The 23,481-nt window shown below is 62.8% G+C and overlaps 5 protein-coding genes across 10 annotated transcripts; 1 reads left to right on the top strand and 4 right to left on the bottom strand.

Annotated features, from left to right (window-relative positions):
- Positions 1 to 195: 195 nt before the first annotated feature.
- On the bottom strand, positions 196 to 11,883 carry PRPF3 (pre-mRNA processing factor 3). Of its 3 annotated transcripts, XM_053967133.1 has the most exons (17): positions 11,799 to 11,854; positions 10,231 to 10,723; positions 9,565 to 9,720; positions 8,629 to 8,759; positions 4,636 to 4,782; positions 4,454 to 4,537; positions 4,114 to 4,334; positions 3,505 to 3,811; positions 2,717 to 2,883; positions 2,207 to 2,289; positions 1,917 to 2,060; positions 1,599 to 1,698; positions 1,380 to 1,493; positions 1,140 to 1,258; positions 781 to 864; positions 634 to 695; positions 196 to 464 (listed from the first exon to the last, which is right to left on the bottom strand). In XM_053967133.1, exons 3-17 carry the CDS (start codon positions 9,707 to 9,709, stop codon positions 318 to 320), a joined length of 2,055 nt encoding a protein of 684 aa, XP_053823108.1. In that variant the 5' UTR covers positions 9,710 to 9,720; positions 10,231 to 10,723; positions 11,799 to 11,854; the 3' UTR covers positions 196 to 317. The 3 variants fall into 3 exon arrangements, with proteins under 3 accessions (XP_053823108.1, XP_053823109.1, XP_053823110.1); XM_053967134.1 differs by lacking the exon at positions 10,231 to 10,723 and having other exon boundaries at positions 11,799 to 11,883; XM_053967135.1 differs by lacking the exons at positions 8,629 to 8,759; positions 9,565 to 9,720; positions 10,231 to 10,723; positions 11,799 to 11,854 and adding an exon at positions 5,519 to 5,973 and having other exon boundaries at positions 197 to 464.
- A 148-nt stretch (positions 11,884 to 12,031) lies between these two features.
- Positions 12,032 to 13,615, bottom strand: MRPS21 (mitochondrial ribosomal protein S21). 2 transcript variants are annotated; one of them, XM_053967264.1, is made up of 3 exons: positions 13,403 to 13,615; positions 13,002 to 13,094; positions 12,032 to 12,250 (listed from the first exon to the last, which is right to left on the bottom strand). In XM_053967264.1, exons 2-3 carry the CDS (start codon positions 13,082 to 13,084, stop codon positions 12,070 to 12,072), a joined length of 264 nt encoding a protein of 87 aa, XP_053823239.1. In that variant the 5' UTR covers positions 13,085 to 13,094; positions 13,403 to 13,615; the 3' UTR covers positions 12,032 to 12,069. The 2 variants fall into 2 exon arrangements, with proteins under 2 accessions (XP_053823239.1, XP_053823238.1); XM_053967263.1 differs by having other exon boundaries at positions 13,002 to 13,091; positions 13,403 to 13,473.
- A 118-nt stretch (positions 13,616 to 13,733) lies between these two features.
- On the bottom strand, positions 13,734 to 15,181 carry CIART (circadian associated repressor of transcription). Its single transcript, XM_053967262.1, has 4 exons — positions 14,921 to 15,181; positions 14,620 to 14,695; positions 14,439 to 14,517; positions 13,734 to 14,348 (listed from the first exon to the last, which is right to left on the bottom strand). Exons 1-4 carry the CDS (start codon positions 15,152 to 15,154, stop codon positions 14,084 to 14,086), a joined length of 654 nt encoding a protein of 217 aa, XP_053823237.1. The 5' UTR covers positions 15,155 to 15,181; the 3' UTR covers positions 13,734 to 14,083.
- A 1,322-nt stretch (positions 15,182 to 16,503) lies between these two features.
- Positions 16,504 to 19,958, top strand: CA14 (carbonic anhydrase 14). Of its 2 annotated transcripts, XM_053967117.1 has the most exons (11): positions 16,506 to 17,190; positions 17,321 to 17,341; positions 17,969 to 18,148; positions 18,215 to 18,357; positions 18,737 to 18,832; positions 18,909 to 18,975; positions 19,043 to 19,200; positions 19,275 to 19,404; positions 19,507 to 19,527; positions 19,604 to 19,688; positions 19,794 to 19,958. In XM_053967117.1, exons 1-11 carry the CDS (start codon positions 17,139 to 17,141, stop codon positions 19,873 to 19,875), a joined length of 1,035 nt encoding a protein of 344 aa, XP_053823092.1. In that variant the 5' UTR covers positions 16,506 to 17,138; the 3' UTR covers positions 19,876 to 19,958. The 2 variants fall into 2 exon arrangements, with proteins under 2 accessions (XP_053823093.1, XP_053823092.1); XM_053967118.1 differs by lacking the exon at positions 19,794 to 19,958 and having other exon boundaries at positions 16,504 to 17,190; positions 19,048 to 19,200; positions 19,604 to 19,690.
- A 180-nt stretch (positions 19,959 to 20,138) lies between these two features.
- APH1A (aph-1 homolog A, gamma-secretase subunit) lies at positions 20,139 to 23,038 on the bottom strand. Of its 2 annotated transcripts, XM_053966832.1 has the most exons (7): positions 22,282 to 23,031; positions 21,914 to 22,072; positions 21,618 to 21,691; positions 21,395 to 21,517; positions 21,185 to 21,312; positions 20,816 to 20,939; positions 20,509 to 20,663 (listed from the first exon to the last, which is right to left on the bottom strand). In XM_053966832.1, exons 1-7 carry the CDS (start codon positions 22,437 to 22,439, stop codon positions 20,599 to 20,601), a joined length of 831 nt encoding a protein of 276 aa, XP_053822807.1. In that variant the 5' UTR covers positions 22,440 to 23,031; the 3' UTR covers positions 20,509 to 20,598. The 2 variants fall into 2 exon arrangements, with proteins under 2 accessions (XP_053822806.1, XP_053822807.1); XM_053966831.1 differs by lacking the exon at positions 20,816 to 20,939 and having other exon boundaries at positions 20,139 to 20,663; positions 22,282 to 23,038.
- Between the last annotated feature and the right edge of the window lie 443 nt (positions 23,039 to 23,481).

A 23,481-nucleotide genomic window follows, 5' to 3' on the forward strand; every position in this document is an offset into this window, starting at 1 on the left:
CAGGCGTCCCTTGCACGCAGCCAGCGGTGGGGATTCGAAGAAACTCCCCCGTGTCCAGTCTGAACATGGCTGGACCTCCCCAAGCACAGCTTGGAGAAGAGGCGAAGTGGCTTCTGCCCCTCCTCACAGGCTCCCTTGTCCCTTCCCTCAACACAATCAAACGCGGGGGCATTGCTGTCCTTTGCCCAAAAAAAAAAAACCACGCTACGGCGATTTGTTTTAAAAAATATGTCTTTAATGGGGGTGCTGAGGAGAGTGCTGGGAGCTGTGTGGCTCAGGGGCTGCGGGGCGGGAGCGGCCGCGGGGCCGTGCCGGGCTCAGTCCGTGGACTCGAGCACGGACTCGCTGAGCGCCAGGTCCCAGTAGTGCTCGGCGCTGTGCTTCTTGAAGTGCTCCCGCGCCATGTTCTCCGTGGGGCACTGCTTGAACTTCATCTCGCCGAAGCTGCGATCCTTCGCCGTGCCCTGGCGGGAGGACGAGGGGTGACGTCCCGCCCGAATTCCCACCCGAATTCCCACTCCAAGGGGGATGGGGGAAAACGCGGCCACACGTGGTTTTTGTCAGGTTACGGCTCAAAGGAACGTGATGGAGAGTTGGAGCCCACCTCAGCCCCGTCAAACCGCCACGACTCACCTCCCAAACCAGAGAGCATTTGTTTGTTTTCTTAACGGACTCCTCGTCAGACTCATCATCATCTGGAAAAACCCCGCCAATAAAGCTCATTTAGCCCCTGAGTGCAGCAGGACTCCCCCCCTCTCACACCAGCACGGCATCGCTCACCCTCTCCCTTCGTGTTTGACGTCTGCTCGTCCCACTTTATTCGATGCAGCATAAGACGTTTGAATTTCTTCTGTGCTTTCGGGCCTGCGGAAGAATCAAGAATCAACATTCTCAGAAAATCTCTTAACCTGCAGCTGGCAGAGGTTCCCTTCCTCGTGGAATGATCCGGGTTTTCTCACTGGATTACTGCGCTCTGCAGTCACTGCTAGCCCCGTTAATAATGTAATTAAGGGAGTTTCTAATTGCCTTCTCACTTCCTTGTCCTTCCCTAACCCTGTCACCAATTTCCATAACAATTCCTGCTGGAGGCAAGCTCCGGAATGCTCTGTGGTGACCCAATCCTGCCTGGAAGGCCTCACCTCCTTCTACCACCACCACGTTGACATCTTTGTGCAGGACCACCACGCCCGTGAGGTACAGCTGCCCAGCATTCGCCTCGATTTTGAATTTTTTTGCTGGATTGCTCAAGTTTCGGACCCTAAGGATAAGATGAAAAATATGATCAAATATCTGTGGAAAACCAGAATTGCTATCCCAGCCCCGAGAGGTCCCTCTGCCCCAACCAGGCCCAGCAAGAGCTCACCTGTGAGCTCACTCACCTGTACACAGCTATGTGAACTCCCTGGGAAACATCTTCCTTGAGCTTTTTCACCTTCTTGGCTTTCCGCTGCTCCGCCGTGAGCTTCCTCGCCGCGTTCGCTTCCTCGTGAGCCCTGGAAACAAACAGGCAGCACTGAAAACACCGGTCCTAAACAAAACACCAGCACTAAATCTACCCAAAAATGACCCGAAATGTCACGGTACAAGGTGCCACCTACTTCTGTCTCTTGGCCATCTGCGCTCGGACGTGAGCTTCCACCTTGGTTGGGTCCTGGACAGCTTCCGTGCCCAGCACCCGCATCAGGTTGGAAATCCTCACTGCAAGGGAATGGAAGAAGTGTTGGGAGGGCTCCTGTTGCACATGGCAACGGGAGAGGCTCCCACTGGACACTTTTTCCCCATCAGAACACTTGCACACGCATAAAAAAACCCCAGTGTCTTGTGTGGATTTCAGATCCGTGCAATCCCACCGAGGCTGTGCTGCTGTCAGCATTCCCAACGCATCCACGCCTGGCCAGGGCCTGGCTGTCACTCACCTTTGGGCTCTGGTGGTGGCATCAGGCCCAGCCTGACCTTCTCCTGCAGCTCCTTCTGGGCTTCTCGCCGTGTCTGGCGCCGTAATTTCTTCTGCTCTTTCTTTGTTAAATACACGCCCAGGGTCACCGGCGTGTCGCTGTCCACTGGCAGGGAAATGAGACCATCAGGAAGGTGCCCTGGAGGATCCAGGGGGACACAGGGCTCCACCAGGACCAGGAGGACACCGGCAGTGCCACACGGAGGGGTCGGGGCTGCTTGAGCAGCCAAAGCCCCCAAGCCAGGGCCATACCCGGGGGGTTGAGCTGGGCTGGGTGCTCCACCAGGTTCGTGATCCCAAAGTACTCGTCTTTCTTTGAGGTCGTGCCGCCTTTTCTAGAAAGGAGAGAGTTGGGCATCATGGCAGAATTCCCAGCAGGAATTCCTGCACAAATCCCAACCCACAGCTCGATGGGCTGAAGGAGACCCACAGTGGTGTTCATGTACAGGTGTCTCCCCCCATTTCGGGGCTCAGATGCACATCCACCGTGAACTCAACTTGTGCAGAATGTTCATACTTGGAAACAAAACCAAACTTCCCCAACTCTGGGCTAAAATATCCCTCCAACTCCACAGCAGCTGCCTACTACAGCCCCCAGAGAAACTTTGGGAGCAAACCCAGGGCCTGGATCTTGGAGATGAGAGGCGGAATTCGATGCTCAAGCACGAACATCTGGCCTGATTTCCCACGTGCTTCCCAGACCCACCGTGCAGCTCCCAAATTCCTGCTGTGGCAGAACCATCAACACCTGGAAATACTCACAAATCCAGGCCATTGGGGATGATGTAGGAGTCCCACCACTCGATCTCTGGGATCTCCCCCTCCTTCAGCTCCTTCTTAGGGGTGATCAGAGCCAACTTGGTGGAAGTGTGAATCCCAGTTTTCCTGGCAGCCTGGGAGATCTCTGCCTGCAGCTTTTCTAGCTGAGCCTGAGAAGGAAAATGGAACAGAAAGGTCATTCCAAAACAGCAGAACCTATGTGAAGAACTGAACACAAATCACCTGCTGATTTATCTGCATTCTCAAACAGTCTGAAGCAGACTGCAAGAGAAACCACACAGCACGTGATGGAGAGGGGAAGCTCCCAAGCTTGGCAAAACTCTGCTCTTGTTCTTGAGCCTTTCAGGACCACGGAACATTCCCAAAGAAACATCTCCCTCTAGGAACTGTATCACTAGACTTTTTCTCTCCCCTCCTCCCCAAGAACTTAGAGCATTTTAACAAAATTCCTTTAAATCTCCACTTCTGAGTTGATCACTCAGCCAGAAAGAGGTCTGTTCCCTTCAGAACTTTCTATGTTTTGTCAAAAAAAGGAGATTTTGAGATTTTGCTCTTCAACAGGTGAAGACAGTGGTGAGAAAACCCTTTACACACACAAGGGCTAACTTGGGCACACGTCATCCCAACAAAAATGAGGTTTTTAAGAAAAAGTTTCAGGGGATTTGACAGGAAAACTTCCGAATCAAAGCCACCCCGGGTCCCTTCCCAGCCCAGGAGAGGAGAATCCCCTCCTACCCATGCTCTCATCAGCAGGATGAGACCTCTGATACCTTTGTTCTCAACCTCTGGGCAATTTTCTCGAATTTTCCTTTTTCATGGAACTTAAAGGTGCGTTTCTGCCGCTGTGCCGGGGTTATGGAGACCCGGGGGTCAAAGTACGTGTTTGACTCCATGTCTTCTGAGGGCTTTTCCTTAAGCTGCTGCTTGAACTGCTCTCTCTTCACCGCTCTTATGTTGGCCTTTAGGGTGGGCATGCGGTGGGTCAGCTCAATCTCCTTCCCGCTGGCATCCACTGTCCGGCCCTGCTCATCCAGGATCAGAGGTGTGGGCTTGGTCTGATCCTTCAGCTCCACTTTCCTGCAGGGCAGGACAAGATACGTTGCATTCAAATGTGAACGCAGCACTAAATCAAAGGAAATTTGAGCTTAATTCCATGGTTTCTATATTTTTGCAGCTCATCCGTACTGCCAGAAGAGACTCCAACCTTGTGTGCACAATTAGGGAATCTCGACCAAGGAAGGAGGAACCTCAATTTCGCTTATTTTAATATAAAATTTGCTCCTTCAGCAGCAGTTAAAGCCATTGCTGGGGAACCAGCAGCACTGGAGAAACCTTTGGCCAGCCCCTGCCCGGCATTCCGGGTTCATCCCGCTACTCACGGCGGCGCGATGCCCATGGCGTGCAGGTTGGCCAGCCCCACCATGTTGGCGTTGCCAATGAGCCCCGGTTTCAGGGCCAGCTGAGCCTGGATCCGGGCCTGCAGCTCTGCAGCTTTCCTGGCCTTCTCGATGGCATCGTTCATGAAGGTGGCAGCCTGCGAGGGCTGGATCGTGTTGCCGATGGGGAGCCGTTCCGATTGGGACGAAGAAGAAATTTTGGGCTGTTGACAGAGAAGGAAGTTTTGCTCCAATGCCCCTTCCCAAGCAGACCCAAGCCAACGTATCACAGCTGCAACAGGGGCCAGGGATGTGTGGGGTTTGCCTGTTGTTTAGCAGATACCTGTGGTGTCGGAGGGCTGATGAAACTCAGCTGCTTTTTCCTCTCTTCAATCTGCCGGGTGGCTGCCTCCATCATCTGTTTGATCTGTGGGAAAACAGACAGTGAGTTTTCCTTTGCTCCATTTGGAATACAAGTGAGGATAAACCCCACGCCGTGTGGGGACACGGCCCAGCTAGACTGACCTGGAGCTTAGTCAGCATCCCTGGGCTCTCCGACGGCGGGCCTGGAATGACTTCAGGCTCATCCTCAACCTCCTCAAACCGTGGGATGCGCCGTTTCTTGACACCAGAGGATTCCTTGGACACCTCAGAGTCATCACCAAACACATCCTGATGTAAGGAAAGAGCAGAAAGCTGTGGTTAGAACAGAGCATTCTCCTCACAGACCAGGATTTGAGATGAGAAACCACCAGCATTGTCTCAGCTCCGGCTCCATAACGCAGAATTCCGGGGTGGCACGTGCAGGCTGAGTCCATGCCGAGCCTGGGCCCTGGTCCCCCACCAAAGAAACACCAATGAAGTCCATGCAAGAGCATGAAGGACAGGAGACATCACAGGGATGAGCCTGCCTAACAGCACCACTGCTCCCTCGGCTGCTCAGAGGGGAGGACTGGCACTGAGGAGATGTAAGGTCTCAGCGACATGGGAAGATAGAAAAAGCCGGCCCAGAGCTGATCTGACTGGGATAAAAACATTTCCACGTCTTCCACCAACTTGAAAGGGTTTGGTGAAAGAATCTGCACTGTCCTACCAAGCAGTCCTCCCTCCCAAAAGGAGGATGTGGCCCTGGACCCAGGGAGTTTTGGGACACCTGCAGCATTCCCTCACACTCCAGCCCAGATCCAAGGCCGGAGCAACTCCAGAGAAGCACAGCTCAGAGAGCACACGGAGCAAACAAAAGGCACAACACATTTTCCACAGAGCTCTGCTCAGGCCCAGCCCAGCACCTGTGGCCATGGATTCCATCATCAGTGCCTGGTTTGTGTATGGAAAGCTGGATGTGTCCGTGCCGTGGGTTACTGTAGTGTGTGTGTCAAGGTGTTATTTGAAAAGAAAATATACACACCGGTTGGGAGCGTTAGTTGCAATCCCTTCTTCACTACAACGGTTCATATCCTACAAGGACACTTCCTCAGCCACACAGGTACTTCTTGGAAAACCTACAAGTTCAAGAGAAAGGACTTGCCCATAGTATAAAGTGTGGAAACTTTACGTTCAGTTCCTGACCTTCCCAAGCCATGACCTACCCCAGAGTGAACCGAGGAGCGGCGAGCGGCACGGCAAGCGGCCCTGGGAATCACTGCCCAACCTAGGGGGGCTACAGGTGCCAGCAAAATCCCTCTCCACAGCCTGTGCTGGGGCAGGGTCAGTCAGTGTGCCACGGCCTGACCACCTCAGAGAGTGGTTTGTGCTCCTGCAGGGTCCAGGCAGACCCAGAGCGCGACGGAGAAGTTCCAAGCAACGTGATTCCAGAGAGAAGAGCGAGGATTTGGCAGGAGGAACGCCGCTCTCCGTGCCAGGAGCCAAGAGAAGGAGGATCAGTTTCTGCTGGTGCTGCCTAGCCCAGCTTCTGGCTCAGCCAGGAACACCAGCAGTGCTCAGGCCACACAGCCCTGTGGCTTCACTGGGGAAGGGTCCCCTGCAGCCCCCCAGCCCTGCTCCTGCTGCCACCACAGATCCCTCTGCCACCACAGATCCCTCTGCCATCACAGATCCCTCTGCCATCACAGATCCCTCTGCCACCACAGATCCCTACTGCCATCACATATCTCTCTGCCATCACCAGATCCCTCTGCCATCACCAGATCCCTGCTGCCATCACAGATCCCTCTGCCACCACAGATCCCTCTGCCACCACAGATCCCTCTGCCATCACAGATCCCTCTGCCACCACAGATCCCTCTGCCATCACAGATCCCTCTGCCACCACAGATCCCTACTGCCATCACATATCTCTCTGCCATCACCAGATCCCTCTGCCATCACCAGATCCCTCTGCCATCACCAGATCCCTCTGCCATCACCAGATCTCTCTGCCATCACAGATCCCTCTGCCATCACCGATCCCTCTGCCATCACCAGATCCTTACTGCCACCACAGATCCCTCTGCCACCACAGATCCCTCTGCCATCACCGATCCCTCTGCCATCACCAGATCCCTGCTGCCATCACAGATCCCTCTGCCATCACAGATTCCTGCTGCCATCACAGATCCCTCTGCCATCACCAGATCCCTCTGCCATCACAGATCCCTACTGCCATCACAGATCTCTCTGCCATCACAGATCCCTGCTGCCATTACCAGATCTCTCTGCCATCACAGATCCCTGCTGCCATCACAGATCCCTCTGCTATCACAGATCCCTCTGCCATCACCAGATCTCTCTGCCATCACAGATCCCTCTGCCACCACAGATCCCTGCTGCCACCACAGATCCCTGCTGCCATCACCAGATCCCTCTGCCATCACCAGATCTCTCTGCCATCACAGATCCCTGCTGCCACCACAGATCCCTCTGCCATCACCAGATCCCTCTGCCATCACAGATCCCTGCTGCCACCACAGATCTCTCTGCCATCACCTGATCCCTCTGCCATCACCAGATCCCTGCTGCCATCACAGATCCCTCTGCCACCACAGATCCCTGCTGCCATCACCAGATCCCTCTGCCATCACCAGATCCCTCTGCCATCACATATCTCTCTGCCATCACAGATCCCTCTGCCATCACAGATCCCTCTGCCACCACAGATCCCTGCTGCCATCACCAGATCTCTCTGCCACCACAGATCCCTACTGCCATCACAGATCCCTCTGCCATCACCAGATCTCTCTGCCATCACAGATCCCTCTGCCATCACAGATCCCTCTGCCATCACCAGATCCCTCTGCCATCACCAGATCTCTCTGCCATCACAGATCCCTCTGCCACCACAGATCCCTGCTGCCATCACAGATCCCTCTGCCATCACCAGATCCCTGCTGCCATCACCAGATCTCTCTGCCATCACCAGATCCCTCTGCCATCACCAGATCCCTCTGCCATCACCAGATCCCTCTGCCATCACCAGATCTCTCTGCCATCACAGATCCCTCTGCCACCACAGATCCCTGCTGCCATCACAGATCCCTCTACCATCACCAGATCTCTCTGCCATCACCAGATCCCTCTGCCATCACCAGATCCCTCTGCCATCACAGATCCCTCTGGCAGTGCTTGCTCTCCCCAGCAGGTTGTCACCACACTCCTGCCACCACCAAGTGGTGGCACTGCCAATGTCCCCAGCTCTGCCGTGCCCCTGACCAGGCCCAGGAGAGCACTTGGACCTCCAGCCCCGCTCGACCCTCACGTTCCCACAGCCCCAGGGACCAGCCCAGCACCCACTGCCATGGAGGGAAGAAAGCAAGTTCCTGGTGGAAAATGAGGAGTGCTTGTCCCAGCACTCCCAAAGAGATCCAGATCCTGAACGGGACTGCTCTGCCTCACCAAGGCTCAGTGCTGACTACAAGTGTCGGGGAAACCCAGACTGCCATAAAACAGGAGCCTCAGGAAGAGTGACAGGAAAATCAGGAGCAGCACGGAGAGAGCCTGTCAGACTTGGCAGAGTGATGGCAAAATGGAATTCTACAGGATGGTCCTCAAGAGAAGAAAGGAAGTGAAAACAGCTGTGGATGCACAAGCCTTCCACCATCCCAGGCAAGGGAGAAACACCAGAGCAATGGAATCCCAGTTGGAATCAATCCTGTGCTAGGATAGGGGTTGCCAAAAACCACCTATTGTTGATTCTGGATGGAGAAAGGGAATGAAAACCCACCAGATCATCCACCACAGAGCCCCACGTGGGGAGCAATGGGAGGTCACCAGGAGAAACTCTCCCAAGCTCCAAATGAAAACACAAGCACAAGGAGCACCAAGAAGGGAGATGGATCCCCGTGGATTCAGCCTAACAGAAAGCCAAAGCCAAAGCCAGGCTTCCACCTTGGCTTTGGGAAAGAGAACCGCAAGGTAAAGGCTCCCACACTTCATCATGGAGAGGAGTCGTTTCTCTTGAACATTCCGAGCTGTACCTCTCTGGAAGAGGAGAGTGTGCCAGAGCACCAGTGCTGCCTCCAGGCCACCCAACCACAGGAAAAGAATTAAAAAAAAATAAAGCAATCAATAATCAATAATCACCTTTAGCTCCCGCTTCCGGTTCCGGTCGCTGTTGGATTTGGAGTGCCGGGAGCTTCGTCCTTCCTCCACTGCCTCAAAGAGCTTGTCTACAAATCGCAGGGTGGAATCATCCAGGAAGGGTTTAAGGTGGTCTGGAAAAGAGGAAAATCCCATCAGTGCAGAATTCTGAGCTTGAGGCGAGCAAGAGCATGGAGAATCCACGTGGAAGATGTAAACCACTTAAATTTAAGTGTGATTCAAGTCTACAAGCACAGGGAGGCCTGGAAGCCTCTGGGATCTGTGGATTGTGTTGTCAGGAGCTTTAAACTAAGGGATTAAGGCTGCAGAAGCAAAGCAGGGCTGTAACGGGCAAAAAAAAGCATACTACAAAAAACACCTTTTACAGTTTGAATATTCCTTATTCCTTTGAATATTCCTTATTCCTTTGAATAAGAAACAAGGAATAAGGAATATTCCTTATTCCTTTGAATATTCCTTATTCCTTTGAATAAGAAATAAGGAATAACGAATAAGGAATATTCCTTATTCCTTTGAATATTCCTTATTCCTTTGAATATTCCTTATTCCTTTGAATAAGAAATAAGGAATAACGAATAAGGAATATTCCTTTGAATATTCCTTATTCCTTTGAATAAGAAATAAGGAATAACGAATAAGGAATATTCCTTATTCCTTTGAATATTCCTTATTCCTTTCTATAAGAAATAAGGAATAAGGAATGTTCCTTATTCCTTTGAATATTCCTTATTCCTTTGAATAAGGAATTAATTTTTCCTTATCAGATTCTTTTAACACACCCCAAGGCCTCCAGCTGACTCTGGTCCGAGGGATTTTCCCCTCCTGACCTCGTGGAGGCTGAGAGAAGTGCCCTGTGGCCCCTGCCCCTCCACCCTGGCGAGGTTTTGGGCTGTTTTACAAAGCCGGCCGCGGACGTACCGGCCGCTTTCTTCTTGTCCATGCCCTTGCCCACGCAGTTGAGCGCGGCCGTGACCACGGTGGGCTCCGAGAAGCCCAGCACGCGCTTCACCGTCTTCTCGATCCATGGCTTCAGCTCGTCCAGCTCGCGCTTGGACAGCGACATCTCCGCTCGGGCTGCAAGGGAGACACGGCGCGTCAGACAAGCTCCCGCGGGCGCGTCGTCACCCTCGTGCCTTCCTCCCTCGGGATCGGCTCCAGGGCTGGGGAAAGCTCTTGTGGGCTCCCCTGTGGGTTAAAATGAGGCAAAGCCCGTGAGGAGGGAGGTGCTGACCCCACGCAGGGGATCCTGGATGTGGTGGAGATGTCAGAGGGATGCGCCACAGCGCTCCTGTGCTCCCAAAACCAGCCAGGAATGTCTGTTCTCAGGATAACCCTTCCCACCCTGGCTCCTCCCTCAGCTCCCCAGGTCTCTCCGTGCTGCCAGCCCAGTGCCAAAAGCCTCTGAGCGCCCCAAATCCCTCCATGGGATGCTCCACGGTTTGGGAAGAGAGATGCACGGCGAGCGGAGCACGTGGGACAGGAGAACCCCCCTGCTCCCACTGACCCCTTGCCAGGGACACAAAAACAATCCGAGCCCCTTCCCCAGCGAGCAGCCCCAAATCTGGGCAGTTTCCTGGCACTCACATCCCCTCACATCCTGCAGCACTCACGGCCTGGGCTGTGGCTGCAACTGCTTTTAACTGGCTCCGGGCCCTAATCGGATCTGGGAAAATCTCCTTAGGGCTGAGCACGACCACGGCACCAAGGTGGGGCTGTGGGAATGGACACCTGGCACAGCTGTCCCTCCTGGAGCTGGGAATGGGATCCTGGAGTTCAGTTATCCCTCCTGGGAATGGGGTCCTGGGTTCAGTTATCCCTCCTGGAGCTGGGAATGGGATCCTGGGGTTCAGTTATCCCTCCTGGAGTTCAGTTATCCCTCCTGGGAATGGGGTCCTGGGTTCAGTTATCCCTCCTGGAGTTCAGTTATCCCTGCTGGGAATGGGGTCCTGGGTTCAGTTATCCCTCCTGGAGCTGGGAATGGGATCCTGGGGTTCAGTTATCCCTCCTGGGAATGGGGTCCTGGGTTCAGTTATCCCTCCTGGGAATGGGGTCCTGGGTTCAGTTATCCCTCCTGGAGCTGGAAATGGGGTCTGGGTTCAGTTATCCCTCCTGGGAATGGGGTCCTGGGGTTCAGTTTTCCCTCCTGGAGCTGGGAATGGGGTCCTGGGGCTCAGTTATCCCTCCTGGAGCTGGGAATGGGGTCCTGGGGCTCAGTTATCCCTCCTGGGGCTCAGTTTTCCCTCCTGGGGTTCAGTTTTCCCTCCTGGGGCTGGGAATGGGGTCCTGGGGCTCAGTTTTCCCTCCTGGGGTTCAGTTTTCCCTCCTGGGGCTGGGAATGGGGTCAGCCCTAGCACAGATCCCCTGATTTCAGGTCCATGAGCAGTTCCAGGAGGTTACTGCTGCTTCCTGCAGGGCCCCAGGAACCGGGGAATCTGCACTGTCCTACCAAGCATTCCTCCACAGAGGACATCCCTGCAGAGCCTGGAAACCTCCACAGGTTCTGCTTTTCCTGGCAGCTTCCTTAGAGACAAATAGAGGTTCAAATAGAGCCCAAACCCGGATCCTGGCGTTTCCCCCACGAGTTCTGAGCCTGCAGAGGCTAAGGACAAGCAGAACTAACAAATTACAGCCCCGACACATCCACAGCTCTGAGCACGCCCGTAACAAACCACAAAACTCGTGTAATTAGAGGCGGTCCGGCCTCCAGCCGAGCTGAGCTCCAGGGGAGGCAGCAGCTCCGTTTCCGTGGCACACCGGGAGAGCAGAGCCAGCGCGGGGAGCAGCTCCAGGGGGGATGCGACCCCCGGAACCCACAGCAGGATCAGTGAACGTGTCCGAGCACCGCCCGACCGCGCCGGGGCTCCGCCGCCTGCTTCGGCCTCACACGGACGGACAGACAGACGGACGGAGACACGGGGCTCCGCCGACCCCGCTCCCGCGCACCCCAGCGGCCCCGCAGGGCCCGGCGTTCCCCGCTACCGCGGAGCTCCGCCCGGGGCCCGGCCCGGCCCCCTCAGCGCGGCGCGCCGGGCGAGCGGCTCCGCGCGGGCCGGGCCCGCGGCCACCTCCGCCACCGCCTCCTTCCCTCTCGGCAGCCCGCCCGCTTCCCCCCGTTGCCTCCACGCCCTCCGGGGCGACCCAGTTTTCCTCACCGGCCCCGTTCCCTCACGCCGCTCCCGGTCCCGGCCCGGCGGGCCCCTGACGGTGACGGCGCGTCGGGGCGGAAGCGGAAACGGGCGCGCGGCGCGTGCGCGGCGCGTGCGCGGCGGGAAGGGGAGAGCGGGGGGCGGCCCCCCCCACCACCCGGCGGCGCGCGCCCGGCCCCGCCCACCGGCCCCGCCCTCTTCCCCTCACGCCGTCATTAACCAAACTCAATTAACGGGGATCAGAGGCAGAGGGTCTTTATTGCGGCCGGCCGCCTCCTCAGCAGCCCGGCCACGGGTCCTGGCGGGCGCTCCGCGCCAGGAAGGCGATCCTGCGCGCCATCTCGGCGCAGTACACCCGCCGGCAGGCCTCGAACGCCCGCCGCCGCCGCGCCTGGCTCGGCTTCTCATAGTACCGGGAGCGCCGCACCGCCTCGGCCACGCCGTCCTGCGCCAGGATCCTGCGGGAGGGGAGACAGCGGTGACAGCGGCAGGGAAGGTGCTGGGATGGGCGAGGAGGGAGGAACGGGCACGGCTCGGTGCCGGTGCGGACCCTCGGCTCGGTCCTAGTGAGGACCCTCGGCTCGGTGCCCGTGAGGACCCTCGGCTCGGTGCCGGTGCGGACCCTCGGCTCGGTCCCGGTGCGGACCCTGGGCTCGGTGCCCGTGCGGACCCTGGGCTCGGTACCCGTGCGGACCCTGGGCTCGGTGCCCGTGCGGACCCTGGGCTCGGTACCCGTGCGGACCCTGGGCTCGGTGCCCGTGCGGACCCTGGGCTCGGTCCCGGTGCGGACCCTGGGCTCGGTCCCGGTGCGGACCCTGGGCTCGGTCCCGGTGCGGACCCTCGGCTCGGTCCCCAGAGGACCCTCGGTTCGTTCTCCTCGCCGCCCATCCGCGAGGAGGGGAAGGAGCCCCCCCGAGCTCCGTTTAAGGCGGCACCAGCGAAGGTGTGTGTGAGCACGGAGCTCAGCACCGCCTCCTCCCCGAGGAACAGCGCTGAGCTCTGCCTCTATTTCACCCCGCTTACACCCGATCCGAGGGGGCGGCGGGACGCGGAGCTCATGGGAAAAGCCCGACACGACCCTCCCGTCACCTTCTGCTCAAGAAATTCCGGTTCTGAACCCAGTGCGTGAAGGAACTGAAGCCTCTGCGGGGCCCAAACCCCGGCCGGGCTGCGGAGCCCTGGCCCCCGCCGTTCCCTCCCGGTCCTCACCGGTTCAGGACGCCGTACGCCGCCTCCACGTTTCCGTTCTGCACCATCACCGTGCGGCCCACGAAGCGCAGGTGGTTCGCCATGGCCGCGCTGCTGCGGGACGGGGCGGCTGGGACCGGGCGGTCGCGGGGCTCGGAGGAGCCAGACCCTCCTCCCCGCGCCCCGGGACACGGCAGGGAGCCCCGGGTACAGAGAGGGGCCGGTGCCTCCCGCCCCTCTCCCGGGGACACGGAGGGGTCGGTTCTTCCCGCAGAGCCCCAAGGGAACGCGGCAGGGACACCCACCCCCCGCCCCACGAACGGTCCTGGCGGGGCGCTGCCGCCGCCGCGGGCCTCCCCCCGCCCCCGGCTGGCCCCGGTCAGGCCGCTCCCGGTAGGGTCCCGCTGCTCTCCCCGACTGACCCCGGTGAAGCCGCGGCCGCTGCGCGCCCGCACCGGCAGTGACTGATGGAGGAACTTCCGTTGGGAGGGATTTCCGGTGCCGCCGGTACTTCCGGCGGGGAGAGCCCCGGGACCGGCGGGACCGGTGCCTCTCCCTCCCGTAGCCGGAACTGGAGGCACCGCAGGGTCCCACAGCGGAGGGGACAGCGCGGCACCAAGGGCGGCTCCGAGCCCACCCGGGGACAGGAACGCCACCCCCCGCCGCCCTGCCGAGGCACAGAGGACACGACACCGGCTGGCCCCGGCCGCTCCCGCGGCGTTTATTGCTTCCAGCAGGGCCGGCTGCGGGCCCTCCCCACTCCGGGGGTCCGCACCCACCGCTCTGGGGGAGCCACGCTCAGCCCCAGCCGCCCCGCGCCACGCGGGGAAGGCACAAGCCCGGGAGGGCCCGGTCCCCGCGGGGAGGGGGCTCCGCTCCGGCCAAGGCACGCGGCCGCCCCGGGGTTGGGGCTTCTGGGGGGTCGGGGGTCGGGACCTCCCTCACCCCCGGTCAGTCCCGCCCGCCCGCGGGTCTCACTGACCACCGGTAAAAAAAAAAAAAAAAAAAAAAAAAAAAAAAAAAAAAAAAAAAAATCAGAAAAAGGCAAAACCAAGAAATGCAGACGAAATCTTCCCCCCCCCGCCCCCGAGCCGGGGGGGGCGTCACACGTCCGGCGCCGGGGGGGACTCGGGGGTCCCGGCCTGGCACCGGGGGGACCCCCGCTGCTGTAATGTCCCCGCGGGGCTGGCGAGGGGGAGATCCCCGGGCAAGCGGCAGCACCGGGGAGCCCCGGGGGGACCGGCGGGGGGGCGGCGGCGCGGGGGAGCCGCGGGGGGGGCCGGGTCCAGCGCGGGTTTGGGGGCGACGTGGGGGAACCAGAGCCGCAGCATCGCCTCCACCTGCAGCAGCGTCCCCAGGTAGCGGGCACTGCGGGGAGAGGCTCCTGTCACCCTCTGCCCAGGGGGGGTGTCCCCGTGCCCCCCCCGCCCCCCCCCGGCGATGGCTGGGGACACTCACCCCATTTCTGGCTTCTGCAGGACCCCAATGATCCGCTGGAGCCGGTCCATGGCCACGCTCTGCTGGAAGCTGCTCAGCCCTGGGGAGTCCCGAAATTGGGTGAATTCTCCCCAGGGGGGATGAGGTGCTTTGTGGGGGAGGGGAGGAGGAGGAGGAGGGTGGGGGGGGGGCAGGCACCCACCTCTGTCGTAGCGGCCCCGCCGCAGCCCCTCCAGCAGCTCGGCCAGCGGCCGGATGAAGCCCCGGAGCTCCCGGCACTGCGAGGAAGGGGAGGAGGAGGAGGTGACTGGGCTGCACCCAGACTGGGGAGGGGGTCTGGTGCCCCCCCTCAAACCCCACTTACCTCCCTCTCACCCCCCCAAATCCTGCTCATCCCCACCCGCCTGTTTCACGTGGGGAAACTGAGGCAGACCCAGGGGTTTTTTTAGGGGACCAAGTCCTCCCTCACCTCCCGTGTTTGGATTTTTCTGCCAAAAGCTCACCTTTTGGGCAAAGAGGCGATCGCCATCGCTGGGAGGGACATCCCCCCCCTCCCCTTTCCGCGGGCGCTTCCCCCCGCGGGGTGACGGCGGCGATTCGGGGGGTGCTCGGTCCAGCCCCCCCGGGCGCTTGCGGCTGCGCTCGGGTTTGGGGGGGCTCCGGGGGGAGCTGCCGGCCTCGGCCTCGCTGTCAGAGGCAGGGGAGCCGCAGGAGCAGGTGCGGGCGGGGGGCTCCATGGCGGGGCTGGCCCCCCGAGGGGAGCCTCTCGCTGCGTTCAGCTCCAGCGGAGTCAAACGGCCGAGGCTGTCTGGGGGAGACAGGGAGGGAAACACCGGGGGGGGGGAAATCGGACAAAAATGGAAGACAACGAACTGCCTTGTTCTCCCGTGGGGGTGTCATCCCCACACCCCCGGCGCTGCCTCACATGCCCCGGGCGAGCAGATTTGGCATCTCCTCACACAGGACGGGGGCGCTGGGACCTTTCACCCGGGACTGGCCAGTCCCAGGACCCCCCACCAGCTCCCCTCACTCCATCACCCGCCGCCCCCTCCCCAGGACTGCATCCTCCCCGCAGGAGCCCCACCCGTGATGGGGACATTCCCCTCGCGCTGGGACCCGCCCAGGACCTCCCCACGCGGCCCCGGTCACCCCGGACCCCACCTGCTCCCGGCTGCACCTGCGGTGATGCCGTCTCAGCGCCTGTGCCCCGCTGCCGGTGTCGCCGTTCCCGTCCCTGACCCAGTGCCGGTATCACCGTTCCAGTATCGCTCTCCCGGTATCAGTGTCCCGCCGCCGTTGCTGGTATCGCCGTCCCCGTTTCCCGGCCGGTGTCGGTGTCCCCGAGCAGGTGCCGGTGTGGCCGTGCCGGTGTGGCCGTGCCGGTGCCGCTGCTCCGGTGTCCCGGTCTCTCTCTGTGCCCGGTGCCGGTGCCGCTGCTCCGGTGTCCCGGTCTCTCTCTGTGCCCGGTGCCGGTGCCGCTGCTCCGGTGTCCCGCTCTCTCTCTGTGCCCGGTCCCGGTGCCGGTGCCGCTGCTCCGGTGTCCCGGTCTCTCTCTGTGCCCGGTCCCGGTGCCGGTGCCGCTGCTCCGGTGTCCCGGTCTCTCTCTGTGCCCGGTGCCGGTGCCGCTGCTCCGGTGTCCCGCTCTCTCTCTGTGCCCGGTCCCGGTGCCGGTGCCGCTGCTCCGGTGTCCCGGTCTCTCTCTGTGCCCGGTCCCGGTGCCGCTGCTCCGGTGTCCCGCTCTCTCTCTGTGCCCGGTCCCGGTGCCGGTCCCGCCCCGCCCGCGGCGGCCCCACGCGGACACGTGCGCGGCCGCACGTGCCTCCGGCCGGGCCCCGCCCCGCCCCGCTCCCATTGGCCACTGCGCCCAGGGAGGCCCCGCCCCTCCTCTCCCGTTGGCTCGTTTCCGCCGCCCGGCGCTGATTGGCCGGAGGGCGGGGCTCTGGCCACGCCCCCGTGCGCGGCGATTCGGGGCACGCGGCGCCGGGCAGCGCCCCCTGGCGGGTCCCGGGCCGCGCTCCCGCCCCGCCGGCGCCGCCCCCCTGCCCTCAGCCAATGGGCGGCGGTCCCGGCGGCGCGTCTCGGCCAATGGGCGGCGCGGCCACGCCCCCCCGCCGTTACATAACCGGGGCGGGGCGGCGCGTGGGCCCCCACGTGGGGGCGGGGAGCCCCCGTGTGACGTCACGCGCTGCACGCGCGTGGGGGAACGCCCGCTGGGCGGGGCTTCCCGGAGAGGGGCGGGGCCGGGGAGCGCGTGCAGGGTCTGCCCGGGGCTCCCCCCAAATCCCCCCCCAATATTCCCCCCCAAAATCCCTCCCAGGACCAGAGCCCCCAGCGCGGCTCTCCCCACAGGAGGCTCGGGGTGACCCCAAGACCCCTCCCCCCCACCCTCCACAAGGCCCAGGGGCTCCCCTCAGGACCCCCAAACCCTCAGAGCCCCCCAGGGCCCCACAAACCCCAGTCCTACCAGCCCCTCACCCCGCAAACCCCAGTCCTACCAGCCCCTCACCCCGCAAACCCCAGTCCTACCAGCCCCTCACCCCGCAAACTCCAGTCCTACAAGCCCCTCACCCCACAAAGTCCAGAGCTCGCAGCCCCCTCTCCACCCTCCCCACACCCCGGGCATGGCCCCTCCAGCCCTCCCCGTCCCCCCGGGGGGGCCCGTCCCCCCGGGTGGGTATTTAGGGCCGGGCCGGTGGCACCCAGCCCCCCTTGCCCCCCGCCATGCTGAGTGTGCTGCTGCTCCTGGGGGGCCTGGCCCCTGCCCTGCCCGCTGGTGAGTCCCCCCGAGGTGCCCCTGGCAGATCCCACTCTGGGGTGCAGCCCCAGCCCCCCTCAGGTGCCCCCATGTCGGGCCAGGGGGCTCAGCCGAGCCCCCACCCCAATGCCTCCGCTCTCCCCAACAGGTCCCCACTGGACGTACGAGGGTGAGTGGGGCCCCACGCAGGGACCCCCCGATTTATTCCCACCCCCCGAAACCTCCGTGAGCTGAGGGGCTCGCACGGGTCTCCCCGGAAGGTGGGGAGGTGGATGGGTGACAGCCCCCCCCCCCCCTTGATCTGGGTCCCCCAAATGGGAAGGAGCTGGGCAGATCACAGCCCCCCCTTGCTCCCCCTTACACATCTGGGTCCCCCCAAATGGGCACCCACCTGGGTCCCCTAAGACAGGCGGGGGTGGATGGGTGCAGCCCCCCACTTTCCCCTCCTGCCCCCCCTTGCCCCCCTCGCTCCAATGGTCCCTTTGTGCTCCTTTACATAAGGCTCCTGCTGCCAAATCCAATTAGGATCCGGCCCCGGCCAAATCCCGCTAAGCCCCGTCCTGCCGGGCCCAGGGGACCCATGGGTGCCCCCCCGGCCCCGCGGGCTCGCCTTTGTCCCCGCTCTCCCGGCTGGAAAAAATGTCCCCAGCAGATTAACGAGGCCCTTGGGAATGTCACCCGTGTCCCGGTTTGGGGGGCACCGAGGGCGTTTTGGGTCACGGGGCCCCCGTTGGGTGAAGCAGCCCCTGGGGTGAGGTGAGGGGGGGGGTCCCACCTGGGGTCTGGTCCCCCCCAGGTCCCCACGGGCAGCAGCACTGGCACGAGGGACACCCGGAGTGCGGGGGCCGGGCGCAGTCACCCATCGACATCGCGACAGCGCGGGCGCAGCCGGACCCGTCCCTGCCGCCGCTGCGGCCCGAGGGCTACGAGCGCCCCGAGAGCGCCCGGCTGACCCTCGCCAACAACGGCCACACCGGTGAGCGCCGCGGGGAGAAGCGGGCGGTGCCCGGTGTCCCAGCCCCGCTGACCCCGTGTTCCACAGCCGTGCTGGCGCTGCCACCGTCCCTGCGGCTCCGGGGGCTGCCGCGCACCTTCGCTGCCCTTCAGCTCCACTTCCACTGGGGCCGGCCCGGCCACGCCGCTGGCGCTGAGCACCTGCTGGACGGGCACCGAGCCCCCGCTGAGGTACCGGGGGCGCTGGGGGCCGGCGCCAAAAATGGGTCTGGGGGCGGGAAATGGGGTGGGAAAGGAGGAGGGGAACACGTTTGGGGTCAGGGAATGGCATGGGAATTGTGTGGGAAATGGTTGTGGGGAGGGGCGTCAGTGTGGGAAACAGCGTGGAAAATGGGTTTGCACTGCAGGAATTTGCTGCAGGGAATGGAAAAGGGGTCCTGGTGAGGGAAGTGGATCCGGGGATGTGAAATGAGTGCAGGGAGGGGATGGGGTGCGGAAGAAAAGGGTGGGAAACGGGAGTGGGAGCAGGTCTGGGCACTGCGGGATGGGAGCCGGGGCAGGGGTTGGGGTGGCAGGGCGGGGGGCTCAGGGGGTCCCCGCCGTGCCGCAGATGCACGTGGTGCACTTCGATGCCGAGCGTTTCGCCGACGCCAGCGCGGCGCAGCAGCACCCGGGCGGGCTGGCCGTGCTCGGCGTCCTCCTGGAGGTACGGACCCCACACCCACGACCCCCACCCACCCACCCACCCGCGCTTCCCTCACTGACCCCCCTCGCTCGCCCAGGTGGGAGATGACCCCCACCCCGCCTATGACAACATCCTGAGGCATCTCGGCAGCATCCGCTACGCAGGTGAGGAGAGGGAGGGCGGAACCGCAAATCCCCCTCCCAGCACGCCCCAAACTGCTCGCCCCCGCAGGGCAGACGGTGGCCATCCCCTCCTTCAGCATCCGGGACCTGCTGCCCGCGCACCTGGAGCGCTACTACCGCTACAACGGGTCCCTGACCACGCCGCCCTGCTTCCAGAGCGTCCTCTGGACCCTCTTCCCGCAGCCCGTCCGCATCAGCCGGGCCCAGGTAGGACCCGCTCTGCGGGGAGCCCCCCGCGTTTGGCGAGCGCACCCCCCAGTGCTGCCCCCTTCCCCCTCCAGCTGGAGCAGCTCCAGGGAAGCCTTTACTCCACGGAGGAGGGCGAGCCGGAGGAGCCCCAGCTCCTGGTGGACAATTTCCGGGCCCCGCAGGAGCTGAACCAGCGCCCGGTGCTCTCGTCCTTCCCCAGGGGTGAGCGGAGGGGTGGGAAGGGTCCCCTGCACCCCTCGCGTGGCTCCTGGAGCCCCGGCTGGGCACAAGGCGCTGGCCCTGACCGCGGCCTTTCCCTTGCAGAGCCACAGGGATATTCCACAGGTAGGGCCAGGCCGGGAGGCCGGGCTGGGGGGGGGTCACCCCTGGACCCCCCTGACCACCCCCGGGCGTCACGCAGGTGAGCTCATCGCCATCATCTTCGGCGCTGTCGCCGGCTGCGTCGGCCTCTCCCTCGCCGTCCACTTTGGGGCCAAACGGATGCGGTGAGACCCCCCCCCCCACACGCCCCAGAGGGACCCCCACAGCTGGGGGGCCCCGAGCTCCGTGCAGAGACCCCCCCCCCCTCACCCGTGTTTCTGCCCCGGCAGCGCGAGGCGGGCGCAGGCACAGGACGTGGTGTTCAAGGCTTCCTCCCGGCGCTCGCCCATGGACACAGGACACTCCCGCTGACCCCCAGGCTGGGAGGGGCCGCCCCACGCCATCCCCCAGCCCCCCACCCATAGCCCCGCTGCAAATAAAGCCCTTTCCCCCTCCTGGTGGCTCTTTGTGGGGTGGGAACGGGCGCCTTTGAGGGGCTTTGGGGCTGGATCCCGTCACCGCCAAGAAACCAGCGTGTCCCGGGTGCCCCCCAGGGCTGGAGCAGAGCACAGTGGGGGGAGTGACCCCTCTCCCTCCTCCTCTTCTCCCCAGCAGCCACAGTGTCCCGTGCTTTTGTAAAATGGTTTTACTCTTCATCAAAAAAATAATTGACTCCCCGCTGCACCTCCAACCCTCCTGGGAGCTGAACAGGGGTCAGAAGGGCAGAGCATCCCAGTCCCGGTGCCCCCCACCCCCAGAGCATCACCCCCAGCACCAGTGGCTGCACCAGCGGTAGGGACCCCCCCCCAGAGCGACAAACACAAGGAAATGGGGGGGTCCTGCCTTGACTTCCCCAGGCCTGGACTTCCCCCAGGGCATCTGGCCCACCTTGGCGTTCCCCAGAGCCTCAAGCTGAGGGAAAGGTGTCAACAGAATCTGGGAACAAAGGGAAGAGGGTGGTGGTCAGACCCCAAAGTCCCCAGGAGCACCAGTGAGACCCCAAAGGCCCCCAGGAACTGGGCAGACACAAATTCCCCCGGAGCAGGAGGGCTGAAGGCTTTGGCAGGAGTGTCCAGCTGTGGGGCCATGGCTCCCTCACCCCTCAGGAGGCACCTGCAGCGCCGAGTAGAGCATGGCCTGGCCCTCAGGCTCCTGCTTACCTGGGGGAAAAGGGGCGTTTATGAAGGTGGGGGTGGTTTGGGGGTTTGTGGAAGCCCCCAGAACGTGGCCCCCATTCAACAAGACTCATCCACCCCCATCCCAGCAGCTCTGACCTCCCCCAGCCCCCAAAAGTGACACCCACCCCCCTTACAGGAGAGGCACTTGAGGACGTTGCGGAAGGAGCCGCCAGCGGTGCTGAAGGCCCAGAGGCCAGTGCAGAGCGTGAGGATGAAGATGGGGCCCAGGCTGGCCTCGTACCACGGGTTCAGGAAGGTCTGGGGACACAGAGAGGCAGGTCACACCTTCCTGAGCCCTCCAAGGGCAGCAAAAGGAGCGCCCAGCCCTGTGGAAACCCAGCTCAAACCCCTGCTGAGCTGTATGCCCCCAAATCCTTCACTGACCTCCTCCAGCCCGGGCACCCCAAGAGGCTGGGTGTGCCCGGGGGTGTAACTCGCCCCATGGCCCCAGGCAGGGAGTGAGGGGGAGTGGGTGGGGGGTTCTGGTGCCCCCCAGGACTCACCAGCCCTGAGGTGAGCAGGTGGCTGCCCACTACCAGCCCCAGGCCCCCGGCGCGGCGCCGCTCGCAGGCGTCGAAGAAGATGATGCCCCAAAAGGTGTGGAGCAGTACCAGGGCCATGGTGAGGAAGGCTGTGGGGAGAGACACAGAGCCTCAGAGCCAGAGCCTTCCTCCTCCTCCTCCTCCTCCTCCATGCCACGGCCCTGGCCTCACCAGAGGTGATGAAGTAGTACGGGGAGTCCCCGTGGATGCCGACGGTGCCCGGCCCCGCAGAGTCTGCCAGGGTGTTGGTGATGGAGAAGACGCCACTGATGATGCCAAAGGAGAGCCCAGACACTGTGGGGGAGCCGGGGTCACGGGAGCCTCCGCGGCCCCGGGCTCGGTGGGCTCGGGGAAGGGCAGGAGAGTTGAATGCAGCACCCCGGGCTGCGCTCACCGTAAGCCATCTGCCGCAGGGAGATCGGGGACCGCCCATCCTTGCTGAGGGTCGCCAGCCCTTCATCCGCCTTCCTGCCCCGCCAGAGAGAGAGAGCGTGAGCCGCATCCCACGGGAGAGGGGAAGGGAGAGCCGCGGCGAGAGGAGACGGCTCCGCTCGCTCCCGGCGTTTAACAAGGAAGGGACTTCGTGGGGTTCCTCTGGACACGGAGCCCCAACATCTGCTCTGCCTTCCCCAAGCCCCGGGACACCCCAGCCACCGGCACAGCTCCCCGGGCGCCCGGGCGGGCTCTTACTTGAGCATTTTGAAGCAGGCGAACCTGCAGAGCTCCTGCAGCAGCACGGCGGCGGCGGCTCCGAGCAGCAGCAGCGCCGCGTCCTCCCGCCCGCTGAGCCGCACCGACACTGCCCAGAGCAGCGAGGCCGCGAGCAGCGACAGCAGCCAGACAAACGCCCTGGGGACAAACGGGACAGCCGGGTGGCGCCGCGGGCACCGGCACCGGGCACCGCTCGGGACCCGCAGCGGCCGCAGCGCTGCTCTCAGTGGAGCTGCCCCCTCGCCTCAGGGCTCCTCACGCCGCCAGCAGCTCCCGGTGTCCCCCAGAACCGCCACAGAGCACCCCCGAGCACCCCCTCAGCCCCCCGCCGGGCCGGCCCCGCTCACCCCGCCACCAGCACGATGACGAGCAGCGGCTCCGCCGCCACCGTGAGCAGCACGAGCGCGGCCGCGGGCCCGAGCGCGATCGCGGCGCAGCCCAGGGGCACGGCGGCGCCCATGGCGGCCGCGGCCAGCGCCCCCTGCCGGCCCGGAGGACCTGCCATGGGGGGGTAGGACCAGTCCCGGGACGGGGGGGACAGAGCCGGGACAGAGCGGGGACAGAGCGGGGACAGAGCGGGGACAGAGCGGGGACAGAGCCGGGACAGAGCGGGGACAGAGCGGGGACAGAGCCGGGACAGAGCCGGGACAGAGCGGGGACAGAGCGGGGACAGAGCGGGGACAGAGCCGGGACAGAGCGGGGACAGAGCGGGGACAGAGCGGGGACAGAGCGGGGACAGAGCCGGGACACAGCGGGGACAGAGCCGGGACAGAGCGGGGACAGAGCCGGGACAGAGCCGGGACAGAGCGGGGACAGAGCGGGGACAGAGCGGGGACACAGCCGGGACAGAGCGGGGACACAGCGGGGACAGAGCGGGGACAGAGCCGGGACAGAGCGGGGACAGAGCCGGGACACAGCGGGGACACAGCGGGGACAGAGCGGGGACAGAGCCGGGACACAGCGGGGACAGAGCCGGGACAGAGCGGGGACAGAGCGGGGACACCGCGGGGACAGAGCGGGGACAGAGCGGGGACACAGCGGGGACACAGCGGGGACAGTGGGGACAGAGCGGGGACAGAGCCGGGACAGAGCGGGGACACCTGACACGGCCTGTGCCCCACACCACCTGTCTGCAGGGTCACCTGGCTGCAGGGGCACCTGTGTGCAGGATCTCTTCTCTCTTCTCTTCTCTTCTCTTCTCTTCTCTTCTCTTCTCTTCTCTTCTCTTCTCTTCTCTTCTCTTCTCTTCTCTTCTCTTCTCTCTCTTCTCTTCTCTTCTCTTCTCTTCTCTTCTCTTCTCTTCTCTTCTCTTCTCTTCTCTTCTCTCCTCTTCTCTCCTCTCCTCTCCTCTCCTCTCCTCTCCTCTCCTCTCCTCTCCTCTCCTCTCCTCTCCTCTCCTCTCCTCTCCTCTCCTCTCCTCTCCTCTCCTCTCCTCTCCTCTCCTCTCCTCTCCTCTCCTCTCCTCTCCTCTCCTCTCCTCTCCTCTCCTCTCCTCTCCTCTTGGAATTACTCTTTAAACCGGCATTTTTTCTCTATTCCAAGCCCCT

The sequence above is a fragment of the Vidua chalybeata genome, chromosome 29 (genome assembly GCF_026979565.1).
Source record: "Vidua chalybeata isolate OUT-0048 chromosome 29, bVidCha1 merged haplotype, whole genome shotgun sequence".
Classification (NCBI taxonomy): Eukaryota; Metazoa; Chordata; class Aves; order Passeriformes; family Viduidae; genus Vidua; species Vidua chalybeata.